Here is a 24298-nt window from a genome sequence, read left to right as displayed (position 1 = left end):
GGGTTAGAGGTAGTTTACACTATCTATTAGTGTCATATGACACGAAATAAAAGCATTCCATATCTACCCACGGAGGCAATTTTGAGACGCAATTTTATTATATTTTTGTTTGGGTGGATGCACAGAATAAATGGCGTTAGGAAAATCTCCAATATTCCACATATTAGTGAATATTAAACGATGGAAAATTTCATGTCATATGACATTTACATATAGTGTAAACTACCCCTTAGGTGTGAAAGCAAAAATATTTTTGGAAAACATTATTGACATTTCACAGTACTGAACTCGTTTTTGTTGTAGTTGTTTGCTGATGCATCTACCTGGTAATTGTGTCATGCTTCTACTTTACAAGTTTGTTATCGAACAGCATTTTGTAAAAGTTTGTGCAAATTTGTACAAACTTTTGGGTTATCGTACAGACCTAATGTGTACTGTACTTAAAGGTGTGTTTCGCGTGTTGTTCATAGAATAGAGATAGGTATGTTCAGTGTAGCAGAATAGAGATTTTAGCATAGCTGTTTATCGTTATGGCAATGAGTGTTGTTATCGAATTCAGCAACCATTTGTGAGGAAGGAATTCCCAAATAAATTTTACAGCCTGTTTCACTATGTCGAACGGAAAAACAACTAAACTCGTGTATGATTTTTAAATTTTGTAGTTGTTTTAAAGTAAACACATGAAAACCAAAGTATAGGTGTTTTTGTTAGCAATAATTTTCTTTCGACATAGTGAAACAGGCCCGTAGTCTTCCAAGGGGACTGTAAGTAAAGTCATAAAATTACGTATACGCAATTTTCATACAAACGATGTGGACGATGGGAACTGCGCAGTGAACTACATCGCCTTTGTGTGTTCTTAAGCCGCATTTACACCAAACATGTTTTAATTGAAGCCGTTATTTAAGGTGCCAATTCTATTGAATGACTGATTTGTTTTACGAGTTTAGGTGTAAATAAGGTTTTGAAAAAATAGTCAAAATTTATATTTTAATAAAATAAATTTATTTGTTGAATTTTGTATAGCAAATAACAAGTATTGTTACATATGTGTGTTTATTTTTTTCTTTTTTTGCATATAACAAGTATTGTTACATATGTATTTATGTACGTAAATGTAGCATGTGTATTACCTGTATCATATATTATTAAAATACTTTTTTCAAAGCTATTTGATTTTTGCATTGTATATTTAACTAGTACGTATTAACTATTTTAGCATGGGTTTATAAATATAAAAGTATATTTTGTGTTAGAATTTGTTGTAATATTAAAAGAGGAGAGAGCAAAGTTTAACAACAGTCTAAAGAAAATTTATTTTCGAAGTATTCTTATATTAAATATATATTTTTTATTTGTATTGTATTTTTTTATTATTTATTATGTTTTTATTTATTTATATCTTTCATAAGTGATGCACATAGCTTTAGTTAAGTAGTAAATATGTATATTTCATTACGCTAAATATGTATGTTTTGTTTTATTTATTTTCAATTAATTTCGTCTTACAACCTTTTTGCTTTAATAAAATAACATTAAAGTTTTTTATGTCTTTATAAATTTGTTCTTTATATAATCTGTTTATATATGGAAGTGGCAGGGATTACGACTAATATAATTCCATAACAAATTTTGGCTTAATTCTTTCTTTTTTCGACTAATGCTAAATAAATATGTTCCCTATTGTGATGTGTCATAATTAATATATTTTGTTTGCTTTAAAAATATGTAATTTATTTAGCAAAATTTATATTGGCTAATTTCTTTGTGTTTTTGATTTCTTTTGTCAACAATTATGACAATATTTCACAGTGTAAAGCTTCCATTAAGACGAAAACGTATCTATATAACCCTAGTTTTACAAGGCATCATGTATAGCGGGCAGGCCACATGATAAACTACTGCTGTAATAAATATAATTTTAGAACATATAACTAATACTGTTAAGTTATTGATAAAATATGTCTATATCGCGTTCCATTGTGAATTAATAATATAAAAAACATAATCACCCTTATTACGGTTGGCGTTGTCGTATCCAAAATTGCAAACTGACGTGACGTAACGTCTAATTGGTATTATGTATGTATTTGTACAAAAAAGCAAAAATTTAAATTTTTAAAGAATTCTTTTGGTAACAGAAATTAATAGAATTATTAGTAGATCATTTTTAAACTATTAATTCAGAAGAACAACTAACACAACAGTTTTTACAATCAAAATAAATGTTCGGCGTAGACGTTTTTGTGGTCGTTGGCGTAGTCGTTGTCGTAGGGATATTTTTTGGTACCACGTAACATTTACGACAACGACAATTTTTTTCTCATACAAAATTAAAAAAATTATATTTTTTTAATTGTAAAACAATTCGTAGGAAATCATCTCTTGAACAAAAATTAAGAAATTTGCATTGCATGAATCGTTATAGGAGGACTCTAACAGATTTTCAATAGAAAGTTTGTCATCTGATAAAAACACGAAATTTATCTTATGCAAATGAATAAAAGTAGTAAAGTTTGTATTTATTATAGTTATTTTCCAATATGTTTTAATAATCATTGCCTAAAAATCTTTTGAAATTGATTTGTTTCTATTTTTATATGCTGTCGTTTACAAAATCGGTCACGACTCTTTCCTCGTATTTCAACGCCATACGTAATACCCATTTGTCGTATTACGCCATACGTAATACCGATTTGTCGTATTAAATAAAATAAATGTTATATTTAAAACGAGAAATCCGTTCTGGGAATTAAGAATGTATTTCTTTCTATTTTTTAAGGATGTAACATGCTATAAAAATCAAAAATTTTCGTTGTATATCATTTTTCATCACACAAAAAATGTAACTTACGACTACGCCTACGACAACGTCTACGTCACTCGAACGTCTACGACTACGCCAACCGTAATAAGGGTGAATAAGTCCCAATATTTTAACAACACAGTTGTTTTTTACTCATTATGAGAGGTATGTATATTTTCACACTACGTATTACTTTTTTATATATCTATTATAACCTATAAAATTCCGATTATTGTTGTGATTTAATATATATCTCACATAGGGATTACTTAGCTATTTGGTCTTTTTGGTCATTTCTTAAAACAAAAAATTATAACAATTTAACGACGGCATACACATTATTGTTTACTTAATTTGTTACTATGCAGGTAAATATAAATATTACTATTAATATATGGTTACCATATATTCTATTCTAAAATTTGCAACTATATAACAAAAAAAAAAAAAACTATTAGCCATTATTTAACAACTATAATTGATTTTTGTTTTTTTTTTCTTTGGACTATTCCTGAAAGTATCACCTTTGGTTTTGTTTGTTTCTTTGTGTTCTTGTCATTTCTTTAAATGTTATTCTTAAACTCTTTACCCGGATTACGTATACATATAAAAGGTATGCCAAATTCAAATTCATCGACTGGCCAATATTGTAGTAAAGGTCGCCTTTGTGGCAGTTCATTTTCGACAAACAAATAAGCGTAGACCACTAACAGTGTGTAGGCAGCAATAAATATGAATACATGCCAAAAACCATGTAAATATGGAAATTTAAGACAGCAAAAGAAACGATCACTGACCCAACATAGGACGGCTATACCCCAGACGGCGGTGGAACGTAAGCCCAAGCGGTAGACACGTTCATCTTTAACTCTGAAAAAGGGAATAAAAGAAAGATTTAAAAAAATTAAGATTTGTTAAAGTTGAATAGTATTTGGGGCCTATTTAGAACAATGGCCAAATATATTTTCGAGCAAGGCATATTCATATAAGGTATATGCATGAATTACAAAAACTAACAAATTTACAAAAACAACATTGTTGTTATTGAAAATTAAATTTCTCAGGAAAAACATAAATACATTTTGAAAATGCTCTAAAACAGAACAAATTTGAATCAAAATTTAAATATAAAGCATTCAGAACTGCCGTAGGTCATTTTTCTTACACGTTTCATGAGTAGACCCTATTGTATTTTGTAAACCAAATTTACAAAAGCAGTAAAAATACAGGTGATTGTCACTTCTGCCTTATATAAATGTGCCTTGCTTTCGAGTAAAAAGTGGTAAAACTTGATGGTTCTTAAGCTGTAAATACATGCAACGTTTGGTTAAAATTTTGTGTTTGGCATTGACGTCCGAAAATTTCTCTTCTTCTATTTTATGTACAACGCTCAGTTTTGGGCTTCAAAGTTAAAATGTTTGAATTTGACGTTTTGACGCTGCTTTGAAATGCTTTTGAAATTTCTTTGTTTACATGTCAACTAAATACATTGACACATTTTTAAGGTTATGTTTTTTTAGTTTATTTGTTTCTCATTATGTAATAAAATTTATAAAATACAAATGTTCGGGGAAGAATTATATAATATTTTTATATTTCTTAAATGTTGAGTGCCGAACATATGTTAAGGTGTGAAATACGCCGCTTTTTTTCACGTTCAGTTTCATGTAAAAGATTAAAGGCGAAGTACTAACTAATTGAAATGCTGCCTAATTCATTTGAATTGGGTAGTACTTGACCTTTAGTCTTTTACATGAAACTGAGTGTGAAAAGCGTATTTCATTGTGTTTCTACCTTTATTGTTTACATAAAACATATGGCTGACGACGACATTATCAAACGTTTTATGTGGGTTACCAACGCCCAGCGTAAATCGACGACGACGGATGACACACAACTTCAAAACAAAAGTTGGATGTGTTTAGAGCTTTGCACTTAAGCTGAAACACATCCAACGTTTGAGTAAAGTTTTGTGTCATTTCTGGTAGCAGAATAGAGAAATATTTAAACTTGGCAGCACTTTGCCTTTTATTCATCTACCAGATATGACACAAAACTTTACTCAAACGTTGGATGTGTTTTCAGCTTTAAAGGAACAGAGCTATGTTTTCCAACACCCAACATAGCCAAGCGGTCCCATTGAATGAAACGACGGCGTGATTTTAATGAAGATGTATGTATCTATAGAACCCTAGTATTACAAGGTATCATGTAAGCCACATGATAAACTGCTGATGTGTATAAATATAATAAGTCTGTACGAAAACTTCTCCAGCAATAATTATTCAGCAAGTTCCAGCAACTTCTCTCAGTGAATTTTATGCTTGGTTTACATTTACGAAATCCACTCGATTTCATCTGTCAATTCCTTTGTGTATACGTCAAATGAAAACTCATCTGTAATCGATTGGATTTCATTTGACGTTTCAGCAATGGAATTGACAGTTGAAATGGAGTGAATTTCGTAAATGTAAACATAGTATTATTCTCTCGAGCAAGAAAAATTGAAGTAAGTTATCGAACAACATTTTGAAAAAACTTGCAAGAAAGTCAGCTGTTTCCGAAAAATATGAAAATTGTTTTTGTTTCTTTTGATATTTTAAACCGAATGGAATAAAATCACAAATTTTAAAATTGTACTTTACTTATTTAAAGCAATAATCATATCCACAACATCTAAAAAATGTGAAATTTTAAAATTTTCTTGGTCAAAAATGTTAACATTTCAAGTTGTTTACATTGAACAGCTGATTAAAAGTCCGCTGACCAAACATATACATTTTTACGGGACACATTTTCCCAGCAAAAATTTGCAAGTTCTCAGTCACAAAACTATGAAAATGTCGCTCTCAACTCGCTCTATTTTACTGGACAATTTTGTTATGAACAACAACCAGAAAAAATTGGTACGAATTTGTAAAAAATTATGGGTTGTCGTACAGACCTAATATATAATAATTAAATTATAATTTAAATATAATGGTACCACTAGTGAATTTATTGGAAGTATTTTGGGTGCAACAATAGTAAAATTATTTAAACGTTTTTTTTTTCAACACCAAACATAGCCAAATCCATTCCCATGGAAATTTGAAGACCGTGATTTTTAAGTGGGGTACACACGATCAGTTTTAACTGTCACTTTTGCTCAAATAATCGTTTGCTTGCCAGTGTGGCCGCTAATTTTTGTCAGTCATCAGGCAACCACCAAATATTTTGTGGTTGCTGGACAGTTTGACATTTATCGATATTTCCGAAAAATCGTCAGTCAACACTGATCGCGTGTACCCCGCTTTAAAGTACGTTTAGGCCATGTTTATATTATAGCCTTTTGCAGGGTTAACCTTCTTAATGAGGATTTATTTGACGTATACGCAAAGGAATTGCCGTTTGAAACCCAGTGGTTTTGTTAAATCCGGTTATATATAAACGTACTATTAGACTATGATTGATATAGCAAATCCGGTGGATTCAATTTTTCATACAATACATATATGTAAAATAAATGGAGATAATCTGCTTAATCATCTATAAGTGTATAGTCTAAACCAAGTATTTCTGTCCTGAATGACTGAAATAGCGTATTAGGCACATAAGTATACATATCTAATCTGAATTCTTTAAACTGTCAAATGTTTTGCCTCAAAACACCATTTAATTAATCAAACTTCATTGTCATTGATGGATGGAAATGTGTTATTATTTTATCTAAAGGTCTATTAAAACAACACATGCAGAACATGACGACACCCTTATCTATGATATCGTGTGAATCAGCACCTGCTGTATCATCCATCGAACGGTGTTTCAATTTATTATTAAACATTGGTGGTAAAACTATTGATTTCTAATAACACCTACATATATCAGGGGCTTTTTTATGTTGCCAACTTCTAGCAAAACACAAACTAAAACAAAATGACAAAGTACGTTTTTTATGTTATCTTTTTTGAAAATAATTATGTGATTGCGTCGTTTTTCTTTTTGGGGCTCTATGATAATGTATGAGGCTCTCATTGTTTTCTCATTCGTCGTTATTTTTATTATCACAATAAAATATAACAAATCGTTTATGTCCAGTTGTTCTATTGACAAAATTAAATCGTTTTTAATCTTGGGACATTTTTATATCTTGTGAATTTTTATGGATATTCTTCTGTTGGTAATTGCCATGACATAATTTTGTGGTATGTAACCTCGTTTTGTGGCACAGTTGCAAAAAGGGAAGTGGGGGCAAATGATTTGATGTGTTAATAAAAAAATAATATGGGGATATTTTTAAGGCTGATAACATGGATAATAGTTGTTTCGAGAACCAGCCAATTAAGAGTGTTCCTTTGAGGGCGAAAGTTAAACCTTATTTACACCAACACCTTAAAATCGAGTTAAAGAACACCATATGGGTTTCACATGACGTAAAATCAATTGAATTGACAATTTTATTTCAGTCCCGGTCCACACTAGACTGAATTTCATTAAAAATTTGATGAAATTAAGCGTTCTTACACCTTCTTACATAAACGACCTATGAGTTTAATTTCATCAATTTTTTGCAATGAAATCACTCTGGACCGGGATTCATTGACAAAATTTCATGAAATTATGCGAGTGCCATAAAATTCCTGTAGTGGGAAACTTGATCTAAGAACGGACATTTTCGAACTATGATACCCTTTTGCTTTCATTCATGTACGAATGTACCAGCCAATGGCCTCGGTACACAAAGCCGCATGGAAAGCCTGGATACATAAGCAGCCTCGTCTCCTGGCTCTCTTGCCTTGTTTCATTTCTGACATAAGAAAAATAAAAGAATGAATAAGGCTGAGCCAATTTCGCACTAGGTTGCCCTTTCTTCTTATATCAGAAATGAATGCTTATGTACAAAGGCCTTTAAGGTTAAAATACAATAAACCTCGTTACCTCGTTTTCTTGCCTTGCTCCATTTGTGACATAAGCTGTGTTCCTTTACTTACCTGAGGTTACCATTTTTACCATTTGTTACCATTTTTAACCTGCAAAGCGTTCCTTAACCCCGAAAAGTGGCAAAACTGGATGCAATTTTTAAGAGAGTGAGAGAGGAGAGAGAGCGAAAATGGCTTTCTCTTCTACCTCAGGCTACCAGACAAATTTCTGCAGGTAAAAAATGGCAGAACTGATTTTCGGCTTTTGTTTGACGATTATTTCACAATGAAGAAGAACATGGACGAAAAACAGAAGAAAAAGTCGAACGCTGACAAAACTAAATTAAAAACTGTGAAATAAAATACAACAATTGATTTTTTCCTTCCGACATTGCTGCCAGATCAACCATTTTTCCGTTCCTTTACTTTTCTGGTAAAAATGTTCATGAGAGAGTGAGTAATTTTGAGCAATTTTGACACTTTTCTCTTTTACCACTCTTGCCATTAAAAAAGTAAAGGAACAAAGCTATAATAAAAGAATAAAGAAGAAAAGGACAACCTAGTTCGAAATTGGCTCGGACTTCTGTATTCTTTTATATTTATTATGTCAGATATGAAGTAGAAAAGAAAGCCAGGCGAGCCTTTGCTACGGGCGCGACAAAAGCGAAATCGGTCTGTACGATTCATCTTTGCCCATTTTGCAGACTTTGCAAGCGCTGTAGGGGCTAGCGACAGGTTGAGAACTTCAGTGAGATACTACTCAACTCTAGTCACATACATTATCATGGAGATTACATCCGGGCCCAACGCTTTGGATTTCGAAGCTGAAAAATGTCATCTTGTGGTAATTTTATTGCGGTTCTTAAATACAGGAACGCAAAGGACGTTGAAGGAAGCAATTTGACTGAAGACATGTCATCTCATAAAACAACAGTTAACAAAGATAAAACACTAATTTCAGATGCCTTACAGGGTTTTCAGCAGAAACTTCATCACGCCATAATTCGGAAGTTCGACTCACGGCGGGTCTATCCTTCGGTTTTCTTAATATAATCACCAAGGGCGGCTTTCATCCCCAAAAGGAATTATCTCTGCCTCAAAATTTCGGTTCATAGTATAATTGAATCCATATTACAACTAGTTCAGCGAAAGTAAATCTGATCTAAATCTCATCTAAAATCTTGTCTACAACCATACATATGTATGTATGTCTATAAAAATTTGTTTCACTTTTGTGACTCTTTTTTTTTCTCCACTTCTTTAAGCCCCTTCTTTTTTAAACCAAAAAATGTTTTAAGGGCATTTCCTTTTGTGTGTCAAATATACCCACCACTACTTACCTCTTCAACTCTCTGTACAACATAAGCATAGTTGGAACACCCATTGCCATTAGGACGAAGGCATTTACAATTGGTTTCCACACCGACATGACTGTTGCAATAATGGCACATGTAAACATCAATAAACCAAATGTTCGTCTGCAAAAATAAAAGAACAACAAGAAAAAAAATAAATTAGAACCGACATGTTCCAGTTATTTAAATCCTTTGACATCGATAACGAATAGATTAAGATAATTAAATACAATTAGTCTATATAACGGTATACATTAAAATAATAATGACAATATCCTATTATTAATGGTGATGGAAAAAACCGCAATGTGTGTGCGCTGTCGATTGATTAATTATTTAAAAGAACTAAAGGGGTGATTAGCAAATAGAGGTATTGATATTTATATTACATGAGTTTGAATAAAAAAGGAATTTTTCCACACTGGTAGGAGGCATAGAATAAATATTGTTTCAATTCCCGTATCCAAAGACATTTAAAATATTTCATAGGAAGAAAATTATATAGGATAAATGGCAAAATTTGTAGCTTCTTGCAGGTTTTGGAACAGTTTCATGGCTTATTAAAAGATTAATGACTAAAGCTGAAAACACATCCAACTTTTGAGTAAAGTTTTCTGTCATTTCTGGTAGAAGAATAAAGAAAAATTTAAACTTGGCACACATTGTCTTTTATTCATCTACTAGAAATGCCACAAAACTTTACTCAAACGTTGGATGTGTTTTCAACATAATACATACAAAAAAATAATTTTGACTTTAATACACACCTGTTATTCCGACAGAACCTTGGAAAATACCGTTTTGGACAAAATAGTGAATACGCCGCCATAAAAACCCACAATATGGCCAATTCATCCAACAATTGTCCTATTAAACTAAGTGTAGCATGAAAGTACATGGAGCTAAGGCCAACAATTATTAGTAGGGCCCACAGCAGGTGTATACCTCTCGTTACAAATCGGCCATATTCTTTGAAGAGGTACATAAGTACAGGCGGGAATATCAAAAACAAGAAATTGCTTATCTGAAAGAGAAATAAGTACAAAATAATGACATCAGATTAAAAAGTTACCGGACACTTAATTTAAAAGAATATTTCATAATTTATTACTATCTGTCTGTATTAATTATAAACATTTTTAGAGGGTTTAATGTTCAAATCACTTGCTATAAATCACTACAGTAAAAAATGTTGTATTATCTTATCAAGCATTAGAAACTAAAAAAAAACTACTTACTACTGTCATAGGTACTGAACAAATCAAGATCTAGATTTGCTATTCTATATTTAGGTAGACCTTAGGAATTTTTTCGTTACTTTAAGTAGGTTTTAATGTTTGATAATAATTTTTAAAATCAGTGGTTGCGTACATAAGCTGCTTTGCCTGGTTGCCTTGCTTTCCTGCTTCATTTTTGACATAATAAAAATAAAAGAATAAAGGAGGCCGAGCAAATTTCGAATTAGGTTGCCCTTTTCTTTTTTATTCTTTTATCAGAAGCAAGCAGGCGAGGCAGCTTATGTACGCAGGCCTTAAGATTCTTGCAGGCTTCATTTCATAAATGGAAAACATCATTTTGACGTTAATACATACTATAATTTTATTCTCCATATCTCTAAAAGGCTCCGTACATAAGGCTCGCCGCCTAGCTTCATTTCTGACATAATAAAAATAAAAGAATAAAAGCCGAGCCGATTTCGAACTAGATTGCCCTTTTCTTCTTTATTCTATTAGGCGTCGAGGTAAGTTGGGCGCCATACACATAGATCCATGGTGTAAGTAAAGAGGTAGATCTAGATGAAAACAAATTATAGAACCCTGGTTTTTCCCGAATTCCCAAAGCGTCAAAATTACTAAACACAAAACCAACATGTGGGTTTGTTTACAATACATTTTGTAAAAAACGGGAAAAATGAATGAAGTGTCAAAGTTTCTCCACATAATCGAGTTGTGGATATGATGAAATGATTGTCTCAATGCAAAGCTGAAGTATTTCTTAAATGCAGAACTGGAGCCAAACTTTACTTATGTGGATGTTGGATGTGTTTTCGGCTTTAAGTAAAAAAGCCAACAGCTTATATACCTAGGCCATAAAAGACAAGGGCAAACTAGTTCGAATTTGGCTAGGCTGTTCTTTATTCTTTTATCAGAAATGTCTTAAGGCCTGCGTAAATAAGCTGCCTCGCATGGTTGCCTTGCTTTCCTTCATTTCTGACATAACAAAAATAAAAGTATAACCCTGCGTTTACAAATGACAGGACAGTTGAGTTCATGTATTGATTGTCAAAATCCAAAACTTGCCTGTATGACGTAGGCGTCCCGACAACTGCAAAAACAGTTGTAAAATTATGAATGAAAATCATCTATTTGTTTTTGTTTTCCGTTCACATTTTTTCTTTTTGTTCATTGTCTTTTGTTTTCAATACATTTCAATTATTATCTCACACATTTTAACAAAAAATTTCAAAAATTTGTTAACCATACTGTCTATGGAAAACTGATGGACAGCTGGGAGACAGCCGACAAATGTATGTATGTGTTAGTAAATCAGAGTTGTATTTGAAGACAAATTGTCTGGTGTAAACGCCTAGTAAAGAAGGCCCAGCAAATTTCAAACTGGGTTGCCTTTTTTCTTTTTTAATCTTTTATCAGAAGCAAACAAGGTAATCAGGTGAGGCAGCTTATGTACCTAGGTCTTTAAGCAAGAATGACATGCTTATTGTGTACTGAGGTCCTTAAGCCGAAATCACAATCAACTTTTGAGTAGTTTTATGTAATTTCTAGTAAATGATTAAATACAACAAAGTTCGAATTTTCCTTTATTCTTGTATGAGAAATTACGCAGAACTTTACTCAAAAGTTTATTGTGTTTCTGGCTTTAGCGTGGGCTTTTTTTGTCAATAACATCCTGGCAAGATGTATCTCTAAAGTCACACGTTGACACATTCCGCTCTCTCCCAAAAGCTGTAAAGGCCTGCGTACATAAGCTGCCTCGCCTGGTTGCCTTGCTTGCTTCTGATAAAAGAATAAAAAAGAAAAGGACAACCCAGTTCGAAATTTGCTCGGCCTCCTTTATTCTTTTATTTTTATTATGTCAAAAATGAAGCAGGAAAGCAAGGCAATCAGGCAAAACAGCTTATGTACGAAGGCCTTAAAGGACCTTAAAGGCCTGGGTACATAGGCTGCCTCGCCTGATTGCGTTGCTTTCCTGCTTCATTTTTTGACATTATAAAAATATAAAAATAAAGAAGGCCGAGCAAATTTCGAACTGGGTTGCCCTTTTCTTTTTTATTCTTTTATCAGAATCAAGACAAGCAAGCCTTAAAGGTGTGAACAGAATGAAATACGCCGCTTTTTCACGCTCAGTTTCATGTCAAAGATTAAAGGCCAAGTACTACCTAATTCAAATGCTGCCTAATTAATTTGAACTAGGTAGTACTTTGCCTTTAGTCTTTTACATTAAACTGAGCGTGATAAAGTGGCGTATTTCATTGTGTTTCTACCTTAAAAGTTTCGCATGAAAGTTTCAACGTGTGGCTTTAGAGTATGTAACAGGTCAGATAAGTAGCACAACAACAACTCATTTTTGGCCGAAAATTCTTCAATATGTCAAAATGTTTGTTTCCGTTTCCATACAATTTATTCACAATAACAAAAAATTTGACAGATTGAAATCACGACGCTGGAGTTTTACGCCACATTATAAGCTCCGTTCCAGTACTTTTTTAAATGGCAAAATGTGCAAAAGAGAGAACCGTCACAAATGAGTTCAACGCAAACATTTTTCCAAGATGTACGGGAACGGAAAATTGGCGAAAACGTCAAAAAAACTGGAACAAATGTCAAAGTCGGCAAACAGGCTTCCAATTGGCTGACACGCCGCACATTTTTGCTCGCTCAAATTTATCGTGAAAAAGGTTTCTAAAAAGGAAATCATTCAGCGCCATTATTGTGAACATTTTGCAACTTTTTTGGTGTACGGGAACGCATTTTGGGGAAAAATGTGTTAAATGTGTAAAAACATTTTAGTTCTGGAACGAAGCTATAATTTCATCATTCACCCCGGCTTATTGATGCCAAGTAATTTTGTTGATTAAATACTTAACGTAAATGTTTTTTTTTAATAAAAAAGAATTATTGTTGTCAAACAAAGCTTCGCTTTAGAAAAGCTAATTGGTGTTAATGACGAACATTTAAATTAATTACATTATCAACTTGATTATTAACTTAATTAAGAAGGTAAAACCAAACAATAAAAGTGAAATTCAAAACACTTATCATCCGCCCCGTTTGCTGCCTTGTCAGGTTATTGGCCTTAAAGTTCTACAATAAATAAAATGAAACGTCACAGCCTTACAAACAAAAATCTGATTATTAAAACCAAGTGTTAGTAATATAATTAATTTCCTTGTTCTTAATTTATTACTCAATGAACAATTTCAACACATAATCATGACAATTGATTAAATAATTCATAACAATAATTGTGACCCTTGGGTGAAAGTCATTGAAAGTTGGCGATGAAGACTAGAACACAGTAAAGGTTTTTACAGAAAATTAAATTGTGTTGAAACTAAGTGAATTGAACCTATGAGAGTAGTTTATTAATCAGAAAAAGAAAGAAAGAAATTGGAAATTAAAAAAGTGATATGAAAAGTTTATTTCCGTGGAGATTTTTTTCTATATATTTTATAATAGAAATAGCCCCATACTCGAAAGGCCTAGGTACATAAGCGGTCTCGCCTGCTTGCCTTGCTTTCCTGCTTCATTTCTGACTTTACAACAATAAAAGAACAAGGAAGGCCAAGCCAACTTCGAACTAGTTTGGCCTTTTCTTCTTTATTCTTTTATTTTTATTATTTCTGAAATGAAGCAGAAAAGCAAGGCAAGCAGTCGAGGCAGCTTATGTACCCAGGCCTTAAAGCCGTCAGTACATAAGAAGCTTCACCTGCTTCATTTCTAATAAAATAAAAGAAAAAAAAGCCGAGCCGTCTTGGCCGTTCTTTATTCCTTTACCCGCAAGCAAGAAAAATCCATTGTGTTTCTACCCTTATGGCCTCTGTAAACATATTAAAATGTTTTCAATATTCGACTTTATGCAATTCTCACAAAATTCTCTTGAATTGTAACGTTCAGTGTGAAATATCCTCTAGAACTCCAATCGCAACATAGAACATAATTATATACCCATTTCGTTTTTGTGTCATCACTGCGTGCCTGTCTGTAAACCGAAGTTGATAATTGATTACCATGGAATTTGTCTTTGTTATTTATATAAAGCATTTCGTTTAATTTTTAATCACTAATAATAAGTTTGTTAATCAAAATAACATTGTTCGAGCTCTCAGACAACACGCGATGTCCAACTAAGCTATTTATATATAAATATTTAATGTGAATTTAAATAGAAAATCTGTAATTAAAAATTATACTGTGTGTATTTATATACACATGTGTGTTTTTCGAAAGAACATTTTCAAAATATTTCTGTTTAGTTACCGCGATAAAAATTGCATTAATTATTTCATCTAGAAGAACCTAAAACGCATTTTACATTTGCACATTTGCATTTAAAACAGCTGTTTTAAGAATTTATTCACTTATTTGTCAGATTGGCCGACTTCCGTATTATCAGTTGCTTTGTATTCGTGCATGAAACTAGGGGTTCTTAAATCGAGTTCCATACTAGAGTAATTTTATGAAATTTCAGTAGTGGGGAAATCGATTTAAGAACCCCTAGTTTCATGACGAATACAAAACTGACAATACGGAAGTCGGTCATATTCTATGGAACTGACAACCTATGCCCTAAACACATCCAACGTCAAAGTAAAGTTGGGCGCCATTTCTGATACAATAATAAATGAGCAAGGGCAACATAGATCGAATGTTTCTTTATTCTTTCATCAGAAATGACGCTCAACTTTACTGAAGTGTTTTGATTGTGACGCCCAACTTTACTGAAACGTTGCATAGCTCCGGTCCACACTACCCTGAATTTCATTAAACAAAATTAATGAAATAGTTTAATGAAATTCACGCTAGTGTGGACCGGAACATAATTGAGAAAATTTCATTGGAATAATGAAGAAACTCATTATTGTTATTTAATGAAACTTTTCATTTATTTAATGAAACTCTAAGGGACTGTTTCAAAGAAAATGAATGTGAACGAAAAAAACCTAAACTTTGCTGTTAATGGTTATATTGACTTTTTCCTTCGAAACAATTACAAAATTTGAAAATCATACACAAGTTAAGTAGTTTTTCTTTCGTTGTCGTTATCGTTCGACAGGCTGTAAGACCCCCTGCAGACAGTGAAATTAATTTCATGAAATTATGCGCTCTTAGATCGAGTTCCATATTAAAGTCACTTTATTATATTGCTTGTAGTGGGTAATTCGATCTAAAAACCCCTGTAAAATGTGAAAATTTTCAGTGCCAGTTTCACAGTCTGGCATTAGTCTTAAGGCCTGCGTACATAAGCTGCCTTGCCTGCTTACCTTGCTTACTTCTGATAAAAGAATAAAAAAGAAAAGGGCAAACCAGTTCGAAATTTACTCGGCCTTCTTTATTCTTTTATTTTTATTATGTCAAAAATGAAGCAGGGAAGCAAGGCAATCAGGCAGAGCAGCTTATGTACGCAGGCCTTTAGTTGGTTCAAAGTCAATGAAACATTTTTCTTTCAGTATACTGACAATCGCCGCAAGGAAAATAGCCTAATGTAAATCTGAACCCAATAATTTCTAATCAACTCCATTAAAGTTGTTCCTCCACCAAATGTCAAAAATTATTACCGCATTCCAACTTAATTTGTTTTTTTTGTCTTTGCCAAATGTAATGGCTATCATGTCATATTGTAACCTCATTTAGGGTTGTTGAATAATTTACTACATGTTATACAAATATTAGATTTTGCATGTGCTGCAGCAACAACAACAACAACAAAGCGAATTCATGCATGCATGACTATTATCACACTTTACACAAGTACTATGCAAATATTATTAAAGGCAAAACGACTAAGTAAATTTAGAAAAATGAAAATATACAATCGGTAAAATAAAAATGCTTATAATTTCGGTAATTAACGATATTTTTCGGTAAGTTAGCGACCAATAAAAAGTAGTCGTAAAGTTCTACCGACAGCAAGTGTTGTCAACTTTTATTTGAACTTTTCATTCATAATTTTAGGTTTTAATTTTACCGACATTTGTCGGTAACTCAAACAATGAGTAAAGGCCTGCGTATATAAGCTGCCTTGCCTGATTGCCTTGCTTTCCTGCTTCATTTTTGACATAATAAAAATAAAAGAATAAAGAAGGCCGAGTAAATTTCGAACTGGGTTGCCCTTTTCTTTTTTATTCTTTTATCAGAAGCAACCAAGGTAAGCAGGCAAGGCTCACCCCTTAAGAGAATCGCACTACTGAAAATATTCTGCTTCAAAATAAAGGAAGCAGGGCATGTCGTACATACATCTTAAACAATCCAATTCAATACAGAATTATTTGATACCAATGATTTTAGTCAGTGATTTTAGTGAATAAAGTCCGATGGTCCTTCGAGATAATATTTCACAGTATTTTATAACATATTGTTTTAATGACCACCATTTGGCACTTATATGTTAGACAATGTTAATTCACATGTGTGTAGTAAAGGTCGTCTGAACAGCAGCTTCAAATGTGCGAATAATTTATATGGCACGAAAGAACAAATGATGGGTACCATTTTTGAAATGATAGACATTAGAAAAATTATTCATTAACAGTTTTCGATACCTCGTTGTATGTCCTAGAAATTTGAAGTTGGAGAAGAGCGGTACATAGAAGACATGGCATTCTTGCTTAAGTCATTTCTATTAAAAGAATAGCCAACGGCCGAGCCAAGGTTTTCCTTTGACTTAAGCAAGTCCACTTTCCCAGATATAATGACCCAAAAAAATCTTATAGTAGTCAACTGAAGTGACTCACGATATCTATAATCACAGAAAGGAGTTACTCCCAAAATTTCACCCAGATCTAAAGGCCTCGACACATAAGAAGCATGGCATTCTTGCTGAAGTCATATCTGATAAGAGACTAAAGACCAAGTTCGACCTAATAAAAATATTTCAGAATCACATTTGAATTAGTTCGAACTTGGTCTTTAGTCATTTACCAGATATGACTTAAGCAAGAATGCCATGCTTCTTATGTGTCGAGGCCTTAATAGTACGGTTACATTAAGGCCTGCGTACATAAGCTGCCTTGCCTGCTTACCTTGCTTACTTCTGATAAAAGAATAAAAAAGAAATGGGCAACCCAGTTCGAAATTTCCTCGGCCTTCTTTATTCTTTTATTTTTATTATGTCAAAAATGAAGCAGGAAAGCAAGGCAATCAGGCAGAGCAGCTTATGTACGCAGGCCTTTAGAGTTTTTTTTGCCGGTTAACCCACTTCATGAGGATTTATTTGACGTTAGCGCTATGTAATTAAGTGTAACCGGAGTATAATGCTTGGTTTACATTTACGAAATCCACTCGATTTCAACTGTCAAATCCATAGGTTAAACGTCAAATGAAATCCAGATGAGATTTCATTTGACGTTTGAGCAATGGAATTGACATTTGAAATCGAGTGGATTTCGTAAATGTAAACATAGTGTAAGGGGTACTTTACACGGTATGTTTTTTACATATGAGTTGTCACTTTGCAAATACATTTTGTATGGCAGAAGTGACAACTCATATGTAAAAAACATACCGTGTAAAGTACCCCTAAGATGGACTATGCCGATCCATTTCTTCAGGTATATCTTATGGGTACTTTACACTATATGTTTTTTACATGTGGATTGTCACTTTTGTGCTTTTGTGGTATTCTTGGGTGAGTCAGTGGAATAATTAGGCCTACCGCCTATAATACCTAGTCCACAAGTGTATAAAGGAAGAAATTTGTAAAATGGAAGAACTTTTCTAGCTGTGTACACTAGACAATTTGTCTTCGAATACAACTCTGAATTACTAATACATACATACATTTGTCGGCTGTCTCCCAGCTGTCCATCATTTTTTCCCAGACAGTAGGGGTAACAAATTGTTGACATTTTTGTAAAAATAAGTGAGATAATAATTGAAATGTGTTGGAAAAAAAGAACATGAATAAAATCAAAATATGTAAACGAAAAACAAAAATAAATCGATGATTTTCATTCATAATTTTGCAACTGTTTTTGCAGTTGTCAGGACGCCTACGTCACGTAGGCAAGTTTTGAGTTTTTGACAAGCAATACATGAACTCAACCGTTCTGTCATGTGTAAACGCATAAGCTGCCTGGCCTGATGCCTTGCTTTCTTGCTTCATTTCTGACATAATAAAAATAAAAGAATAAAGAAGGCCGAGCAAATTTCGAACTGGGTTGCCCTTTTCTTTTTTATTCTTTTATCAGAAGCAAGCAAGGTAAACAGGCGAGGCAGCTTATGTACTCAGCCCTTTACTTTTTGTAAATTTAGTTTTCAAAATGTAATAGGGTCTACACATGAAATTTGAAACTTCGAAATTGGCTACCATAAAATACTGCTTTGCATCCTAAACGTGTAATAAAAATTACCTACGAGAGTTTTGAATGCGTTATATTTACATTTTGATTCAAATTTGTTCTTTTTTAGAGGATTTTCAAAATGAATTTATGTTTTTCCTGAAACAATTTTTGGAACGACCCTATTATTCAATATTTATCTTTGACAATTAATTTTCAATAACAACAATGTTGTTTTTTTAAATTTGTTAGTTGTTGTAATTCATGCATTTACCTTATATAAATTTGCCTTGGGCCTATGTACATAAGCTTCCTCGCCTGCTTGTCTGCTTCATTTCTGACATAACAAAAATAAAAGAACAAAAGGCGAAAAGGCTGGACATTCCTTATTCTTTTATCAGAAGCAAGCAAGGCAATCGTTTAACTAATTGATTAATAATGCTAGATTTACATTTACGAAATCCACTCGATTTCAACTGTCAATTCCATTGCTTAAAAGTCAAATGAAATCCAATGGATTTGAGATGAGATTTCATTTGACATATACGCAAAGGAATTGACAGTTGAAATCCACTCGATTTCGTAAATGTAAATTTACTATAAGTTGAAAACATAATTTTGACTTTAATACATTTTCCTAATATTATGAATAAGCGGACATAGTGGCCGACTTCCGTATTGTCAGTTGCTTTGTATTCGTGCATCAAACTAGGGGTTCTTAAATCGATTTCCTCACTACTGCAATTTCATAAAATTACTCTAGTATGGAACTCGATTTAAGAACCCCTAGTTTCATGCACGATTACAAAGCAACTGACAATACCGATGTCGGCCAGTCGTTGTGATTATTACTATATTATATTTTTCTGTGATATATGTCGCAATCTAAAGGCTCACTTCTTCATACACCTCTCGCTCTAAAGTTTTCACGTATATATCTGATCCGCTTTTGCTAAAAGATAAAAACCTCTTCCAATTCATTTTCTACTTCATATTAAACAAAAAATATTAACTTCCATCAACCCAAAATTTTTTCATAACAATGAAATGTATGCACAATAAAAAACAAATCACAACATTCAACAAATTCACAGCTCACTAAATAGATCCCTCTCTCTCTCTCTTTCGTTTTTGAGGTCAAGGTTTAACAAGGTAAATAAATGAATGTAGACTATATATAAAATCGCACATTGTCGCAAGCGATTACATTCAGTTGCCCATCTATGCAAAATTAGCGTACAATGAACTCAATACAATTTAAATTAAATTTATCACACTTCTCAATTGTCCGTGGAAAATGATGACTCTATAAATAGAAGAGACCAGCGACAAAATGCACATCTGGCGTCAACGAGTATTAGTAGCTTTCACAATACTATTTGTCAAAGGCGCCTGGAATTAAATTGAGCTAAAAATAAGCAAAGGTAATGAAGATATGGCGCTTAAATTGATTGAAATATGTGTTTTTACAGATGTACTATTGTTTACATTTACGAAATCGAGTGGATTTCAACAGTCAATTCCTTCGCGTGTACGTCAAAGGAAATCTCATCTGAAATCCATTGGATTTCATTTGACGTTTAATATGGCGTTTAGATTATAGTTTTTTGCAGGGTTAACCTTCTTTATGAGGATTTATTTGAAGTATACACAATGGAAATGACATTTGAAACCCAGACCCACTGGGTTAACCCGGTTATATGTAAACGGCCTTTAAGCAATGGAATTGATTCAGTTTAAATCGAGTGGATTTCGTAAATGTAAACCTAGCATAAGGCTATTTTGAAAGAAAATAATTTAATTTGGAAATTTGAAGAATTTCTTAAGGCCTCGACACATAAGAAGCATGGTATTCTTGCTTAAGTCGTATCTGGTAAATGGCTAAAGACCAAGTTCGACCTTATAAAAAGATTTCTGAATCACATTTGAATTAGGTCGAACTTGGTCTTTAGTCATTTACCAGATATGACTTAAGCAAGGATGCCATGCTTCTTACGTACCGAGGCCTTAAGGCCTGCGTACATAAGCTGCCTCGCCTGCTTGCTTGCTTGCTTCTGATAAAAGAATAAAAAAGAAAAGGGCAACCTAGTTCGAAATTGGCTCGACCTTCTTTATTCTTTTATTTTTGTTATGTCATAAATGAAGCAACGCAAGCAGGCGAGGCAGCTTATGTATCCAGTTCGACACACCTTCTTTCATAATAGTCTCGGTACATAAGAGACATGGTAATCTTGTTTAAGTTATTTCTGACAAAATAATAAAGAACGACTGAGCCCAATTCGAACTAAGTTCCCCTTTGCCTTTTAGTCTTTTACCAGAAAAAAAAAAACATAAGCAGAAAAACCAGCCACTTATATAACGGAGACTTAAAAGCGAAATGAAACGCGCCAAGAAAAGATCATGGGCCAGTTTCTTCGTGCCGATAGAAGGAGTCAACGACACGTCTAAATTTTGAAAAATACTCTCCAAGGACCCTAAAGGCCTGCGTACATAAGCTGCCTCGCCTGCTTACCTTGCTTGCTTCTGATAAAAGAATAAAAAAGAAAAGGGCAACCCAGGCCTTTAAAGGCCTGCGTACATAAGCCGCTCGGCTTTCTTACTTAATTCATTTCTGGTAAAGCAATAAAGAAATGTCAGAACCACATTTCAATTAGGTCGAACTTGGTCTTTGGTCTTTTACCAGAAATGAATTAAGTAAGAAAGCCGAGCGGCTTATGTACGCAGGCCTTAAGGCCTGCGTACATAAGCTGCCTTGCCTGGTTGCCTTGCTTTTCTGCTTTATTTCTGACATAAGCTTCGTTCCAGTACGTTTTTAATGATAAAAGTGTCAAAAGAGCAAACTGTCGAAAATGAGTCCAACACATACATTTTTTCAAAATGTACGGGAACGAAAAAATGACAGAAACGTCAAAAAATCTGGAACAAATGTCAAAGTCGGCGTGTCAGCGAATCAGAAGCCGGCAAACATGTTGCACATTTTTGCTCGCTCAAAATTGTCGTGTAAAAAGTTTCTAAAGAGAGAGCCATTCAGCGCCATTTTTGTTCAAAGAGAAGTGAACATTTTGCAACTTTTTTGGTGTACGGGAACGCATTTCGGGGAAAAATTTGCAAAATGTGTTAAATGTGTAAAAACTTTTTAGTTCTGAAACGAAGCTATAATAAAAATAAAAGAACTGGGTTACCCTTGTCTTTTTTATTCTTTTATCAGAAGCAAGCAAGGTAAGCAGGCAAGGAAGCTTATGTACTCAGCCCTTAAAATCACTGGGAATATAAAGAAATCAAATAGTACGTGGACAGACTATGGTCTAGAGATTCGAAATGCCTCTAAGTGGCTTGCTTTCTTGCTCTCCTGTAATTGAACCGTGTTTGGTGGAGCTTCTCTTGAGCTTCCTCAAACAAACTTCCCCCACTGGGGCCACAGCAACCTTGATGTCCAATCCTTCATTCTCCTTACAAGGGGTTAGATTAGTCAGTCCAGTCAGATATAAGGATAATTGGATTATGAAACTCCAGCCCACGGCTGGAGGAAGGAACCTATGCTGGTAACATTTTTCTGGATGGTATCTAAGATATGGAAACCACAGTAAGCGGTGACAGTTAATGACCTGGAAGCCCTTAAGTCCTGGGTACATAAGCAGCCTCGCCTGCTTGCCTTGCTTTCCTGCTTCATTTCTGACATAATAAAAATAAAAGAATAAAGAAGGCCGAGCAAATTTCGAACTGATTTGCCCTTTTCATGTTTATTCTTTTATCAGAAGCAAGCAAGGCAAGCAGGCGAGGTAGCTTATGTACCTAGGCCTTAAAGGGTTGCCCGAACTGGGTTGCCCTATTCTTTTTTATTCTTTTATCAGAAGCAAGCAAGGTAAGCAGGCGAGACAGCTTATGTACCCAGGCCCTTACAAAGGAAGGCTCTGTCAAACTGATTTACCTTCGCAGAAACTATGAAGGCCTGAATACATAGGCTGCCTCGCCTGCTTTCCTGCTTCATTTCTGAAGTAGACCACTTCGTTAATTGATTTCTATTACGGACGCGGGTACATTTATATGAATACTCTCGAAGGACCCAAAATTCAAAAGAAATCAGATAGTACTTGCAAAGAGTCTGGTGTAGAAATTCTAAAGGCCTGCGTACATAAGCTGCCTTGCCTGCTTACCTTGCTTACTTCTGATAAAAGAATAAAAAAGCCTCAAAAAGGGATATTTTAATACATAATTTCCAATAAGATGACCTCAAATTTTTTCTAATTGGAAAAAATATAACGTAGTTATAATTTTCCAACATAATATGATAAACTCAACTTTTAATCTAGAAATCCCACTTACCGTATTAACAAATTCTGCAATATGGCCGGATATTAAATAATTTTCTTCACACCAGTCTACAGGTGAACTGCCGGGTCGAAAATGTTCCCAAGCAAGGGTGTAAATATCAAGGGTTGCCATTTCTATACGGCTACGATTTTGGACAATATGCAACCAAACCAAAGTACTGCAACTAATTAAAGTCTAGAGGAGGCAACAACAAGGTTCTCTCAACATAACACGCGCAACACACACACACACTCAAACACGCGCGTGGACACAAGAATTGTAATACAAATTATACCCTTTGCACGTTTCTTTGTTTGATGCGTTTCTCTCTGTGATGCAAAAAAGATCGAAATGCTATAATTGTATGACAGCAAACAGCAACAACAACAAAAAACAAGGAAAACAAAATCACTGCAATTTTTTTATTTTGTCAGGTAGGTATGTTAATCCACTCGTATGTCGTTTTTCTTTGTCAGTTTTGTTGTGATGACACCTTGTGCATATTCGTCGGTCTTTGTTGTCGCAAAAATAGGTAGGTATTACGTTATTTTATTATTTTTTATTTCTTCATTTTTGGCTCCTTGTTGTTATTATTACAATACGTCCCAGTGTCTTGTCTTGTGCTTGGGGCTATCGTTTAAAGACCTTTTTCGTTATTGTTGTTGGTTGTGGTGGTGTTTTGTTTATTTTGCCAAAAAAAAAACGTTTTTCTTTTATTTTTATTATTATGTAATTTTTATGAGCGATTCCTATTACAATTTTCTATATGATATGCTTATGACAATATGTTGTCACACATTGCTTAATTTGTTTATTTACTTTAGTTTAATTATTATTATTTTTACACTAAATGTTATTTCCGTTTGCACCATGTCCCAGACAAGCTTTAGACGACAAACAAATTAGTCTTTATGATGGACTATTTTGCAAAACACTCCGCCCGCGGTGCCTCACGTCGTGTACCTCACTAAATGTCACGTTCAACTAAGTTCTTTCGTGTTTTTTGTTTACATGTGCCACAGAAAAACGTTCTGTTTTGCGTTCTGTTTATTGTTGTGATGATAAAAAGTAAATGAAATGTCCATAATGCTCGCACACACTTTGTTGCTTTTGCAAAGCGATATTGAGAACAATACAATTGAAACAGCTGAGAAATAATCCACCACAAACAACTGGCATGTGCCGCTCTCATTGCAACAGAGAGGGTTGAAAAGAAAAACACCGTTATTGGGTCAATGTGTGAAAAGGAAATCAAAGTATAAACAGAGTGTAACAACGGCCCACACTAGGGGGGCGTTATGACATGTGTTGCCAAGAAAATGGAAATACACTTATACCTCGATTTGTGTTGTCAAAAAAATCATAATCCATATTTACATTAGGCAATTTGCTTGCGATTTCCTTGCAA

The 24298-nt window shown here is 33.6% G+C and overlaps 1 protein-coding gene across 1 annotated transcript; it reads right to left on the bottom strand.

The window, feature by feature from the left end:
• Nucleotides 1-1644: 1644 nt before the first annotated feature.
• bwa (alkaline ceramidase) lies at nt 1645-24143 on the bottom strand. The gene is made up of 4 exons (XM_073967214.1): nt 22903-24143; nt 9830-10086; nt 9048-9185; nt 1645-3676 (listed from the first exon to the last, which is right to left on the bottom strand). The coding sequence occupies exons 1-4, from the start codon at nt 23020-23022 to the stop codon at nt 3370-3372; spliced, it is 822 nt and encodes a 273-aa protein (XP_073823315.1). The 5' UTR covers nt 23023-24143; the 3' UTR covers nt 1645-3369.
• Nucleotides 24144-24298: the final 155 nt, after the last annotated feature.

Source organism: Musca autumnalis, unplaced genomic scaffold, assembly GCF_047663935.1.
Source record: "Musca autumnalis isolate F117 unplaced genomic scaffold, ASM4766393v1 scaffold_2, whole genome shotgun sequence".
Taxonomy (NCBI): Eukaryota; Metazoa; Arthropoda; class Insecta; order Diptera; family Muscidae; genus Musca; species Musca autumnalis.
The sequence above is the reverse complement of the archived record's forward strand: the minus strand, read 5'-3'. Positions and strand labels throughout refer to the sequence as shown.

What these genes read in the sequence shown, in the direction of transcription:
- bwa (XM_073967214.1), bottom strand. Translation starts at nt 23,022, where the DNA reads ATGGCAACCCTTGATATTTACACCCTTGCTTGGGAACATTTTCGACCC. An exon ending in AGGTTCTGTCGGAATAACAG is followed by an intron (nt 9,186 to 9,829) that starts GTGTGTATTAAA and finishes TTATTTTTGCAG; the next exon opens with ACGAACATTTGGTTTATTGA. An exon ending in TTGTACAGAGAGTTGAAGAG is followed by an intron (nt 3,677 to 9,047) that starts GTAAGTAGTGGT and finishes TCCCTTTTTCAG; the next exon opens with AGTTAAAGATGAACGTGTCT.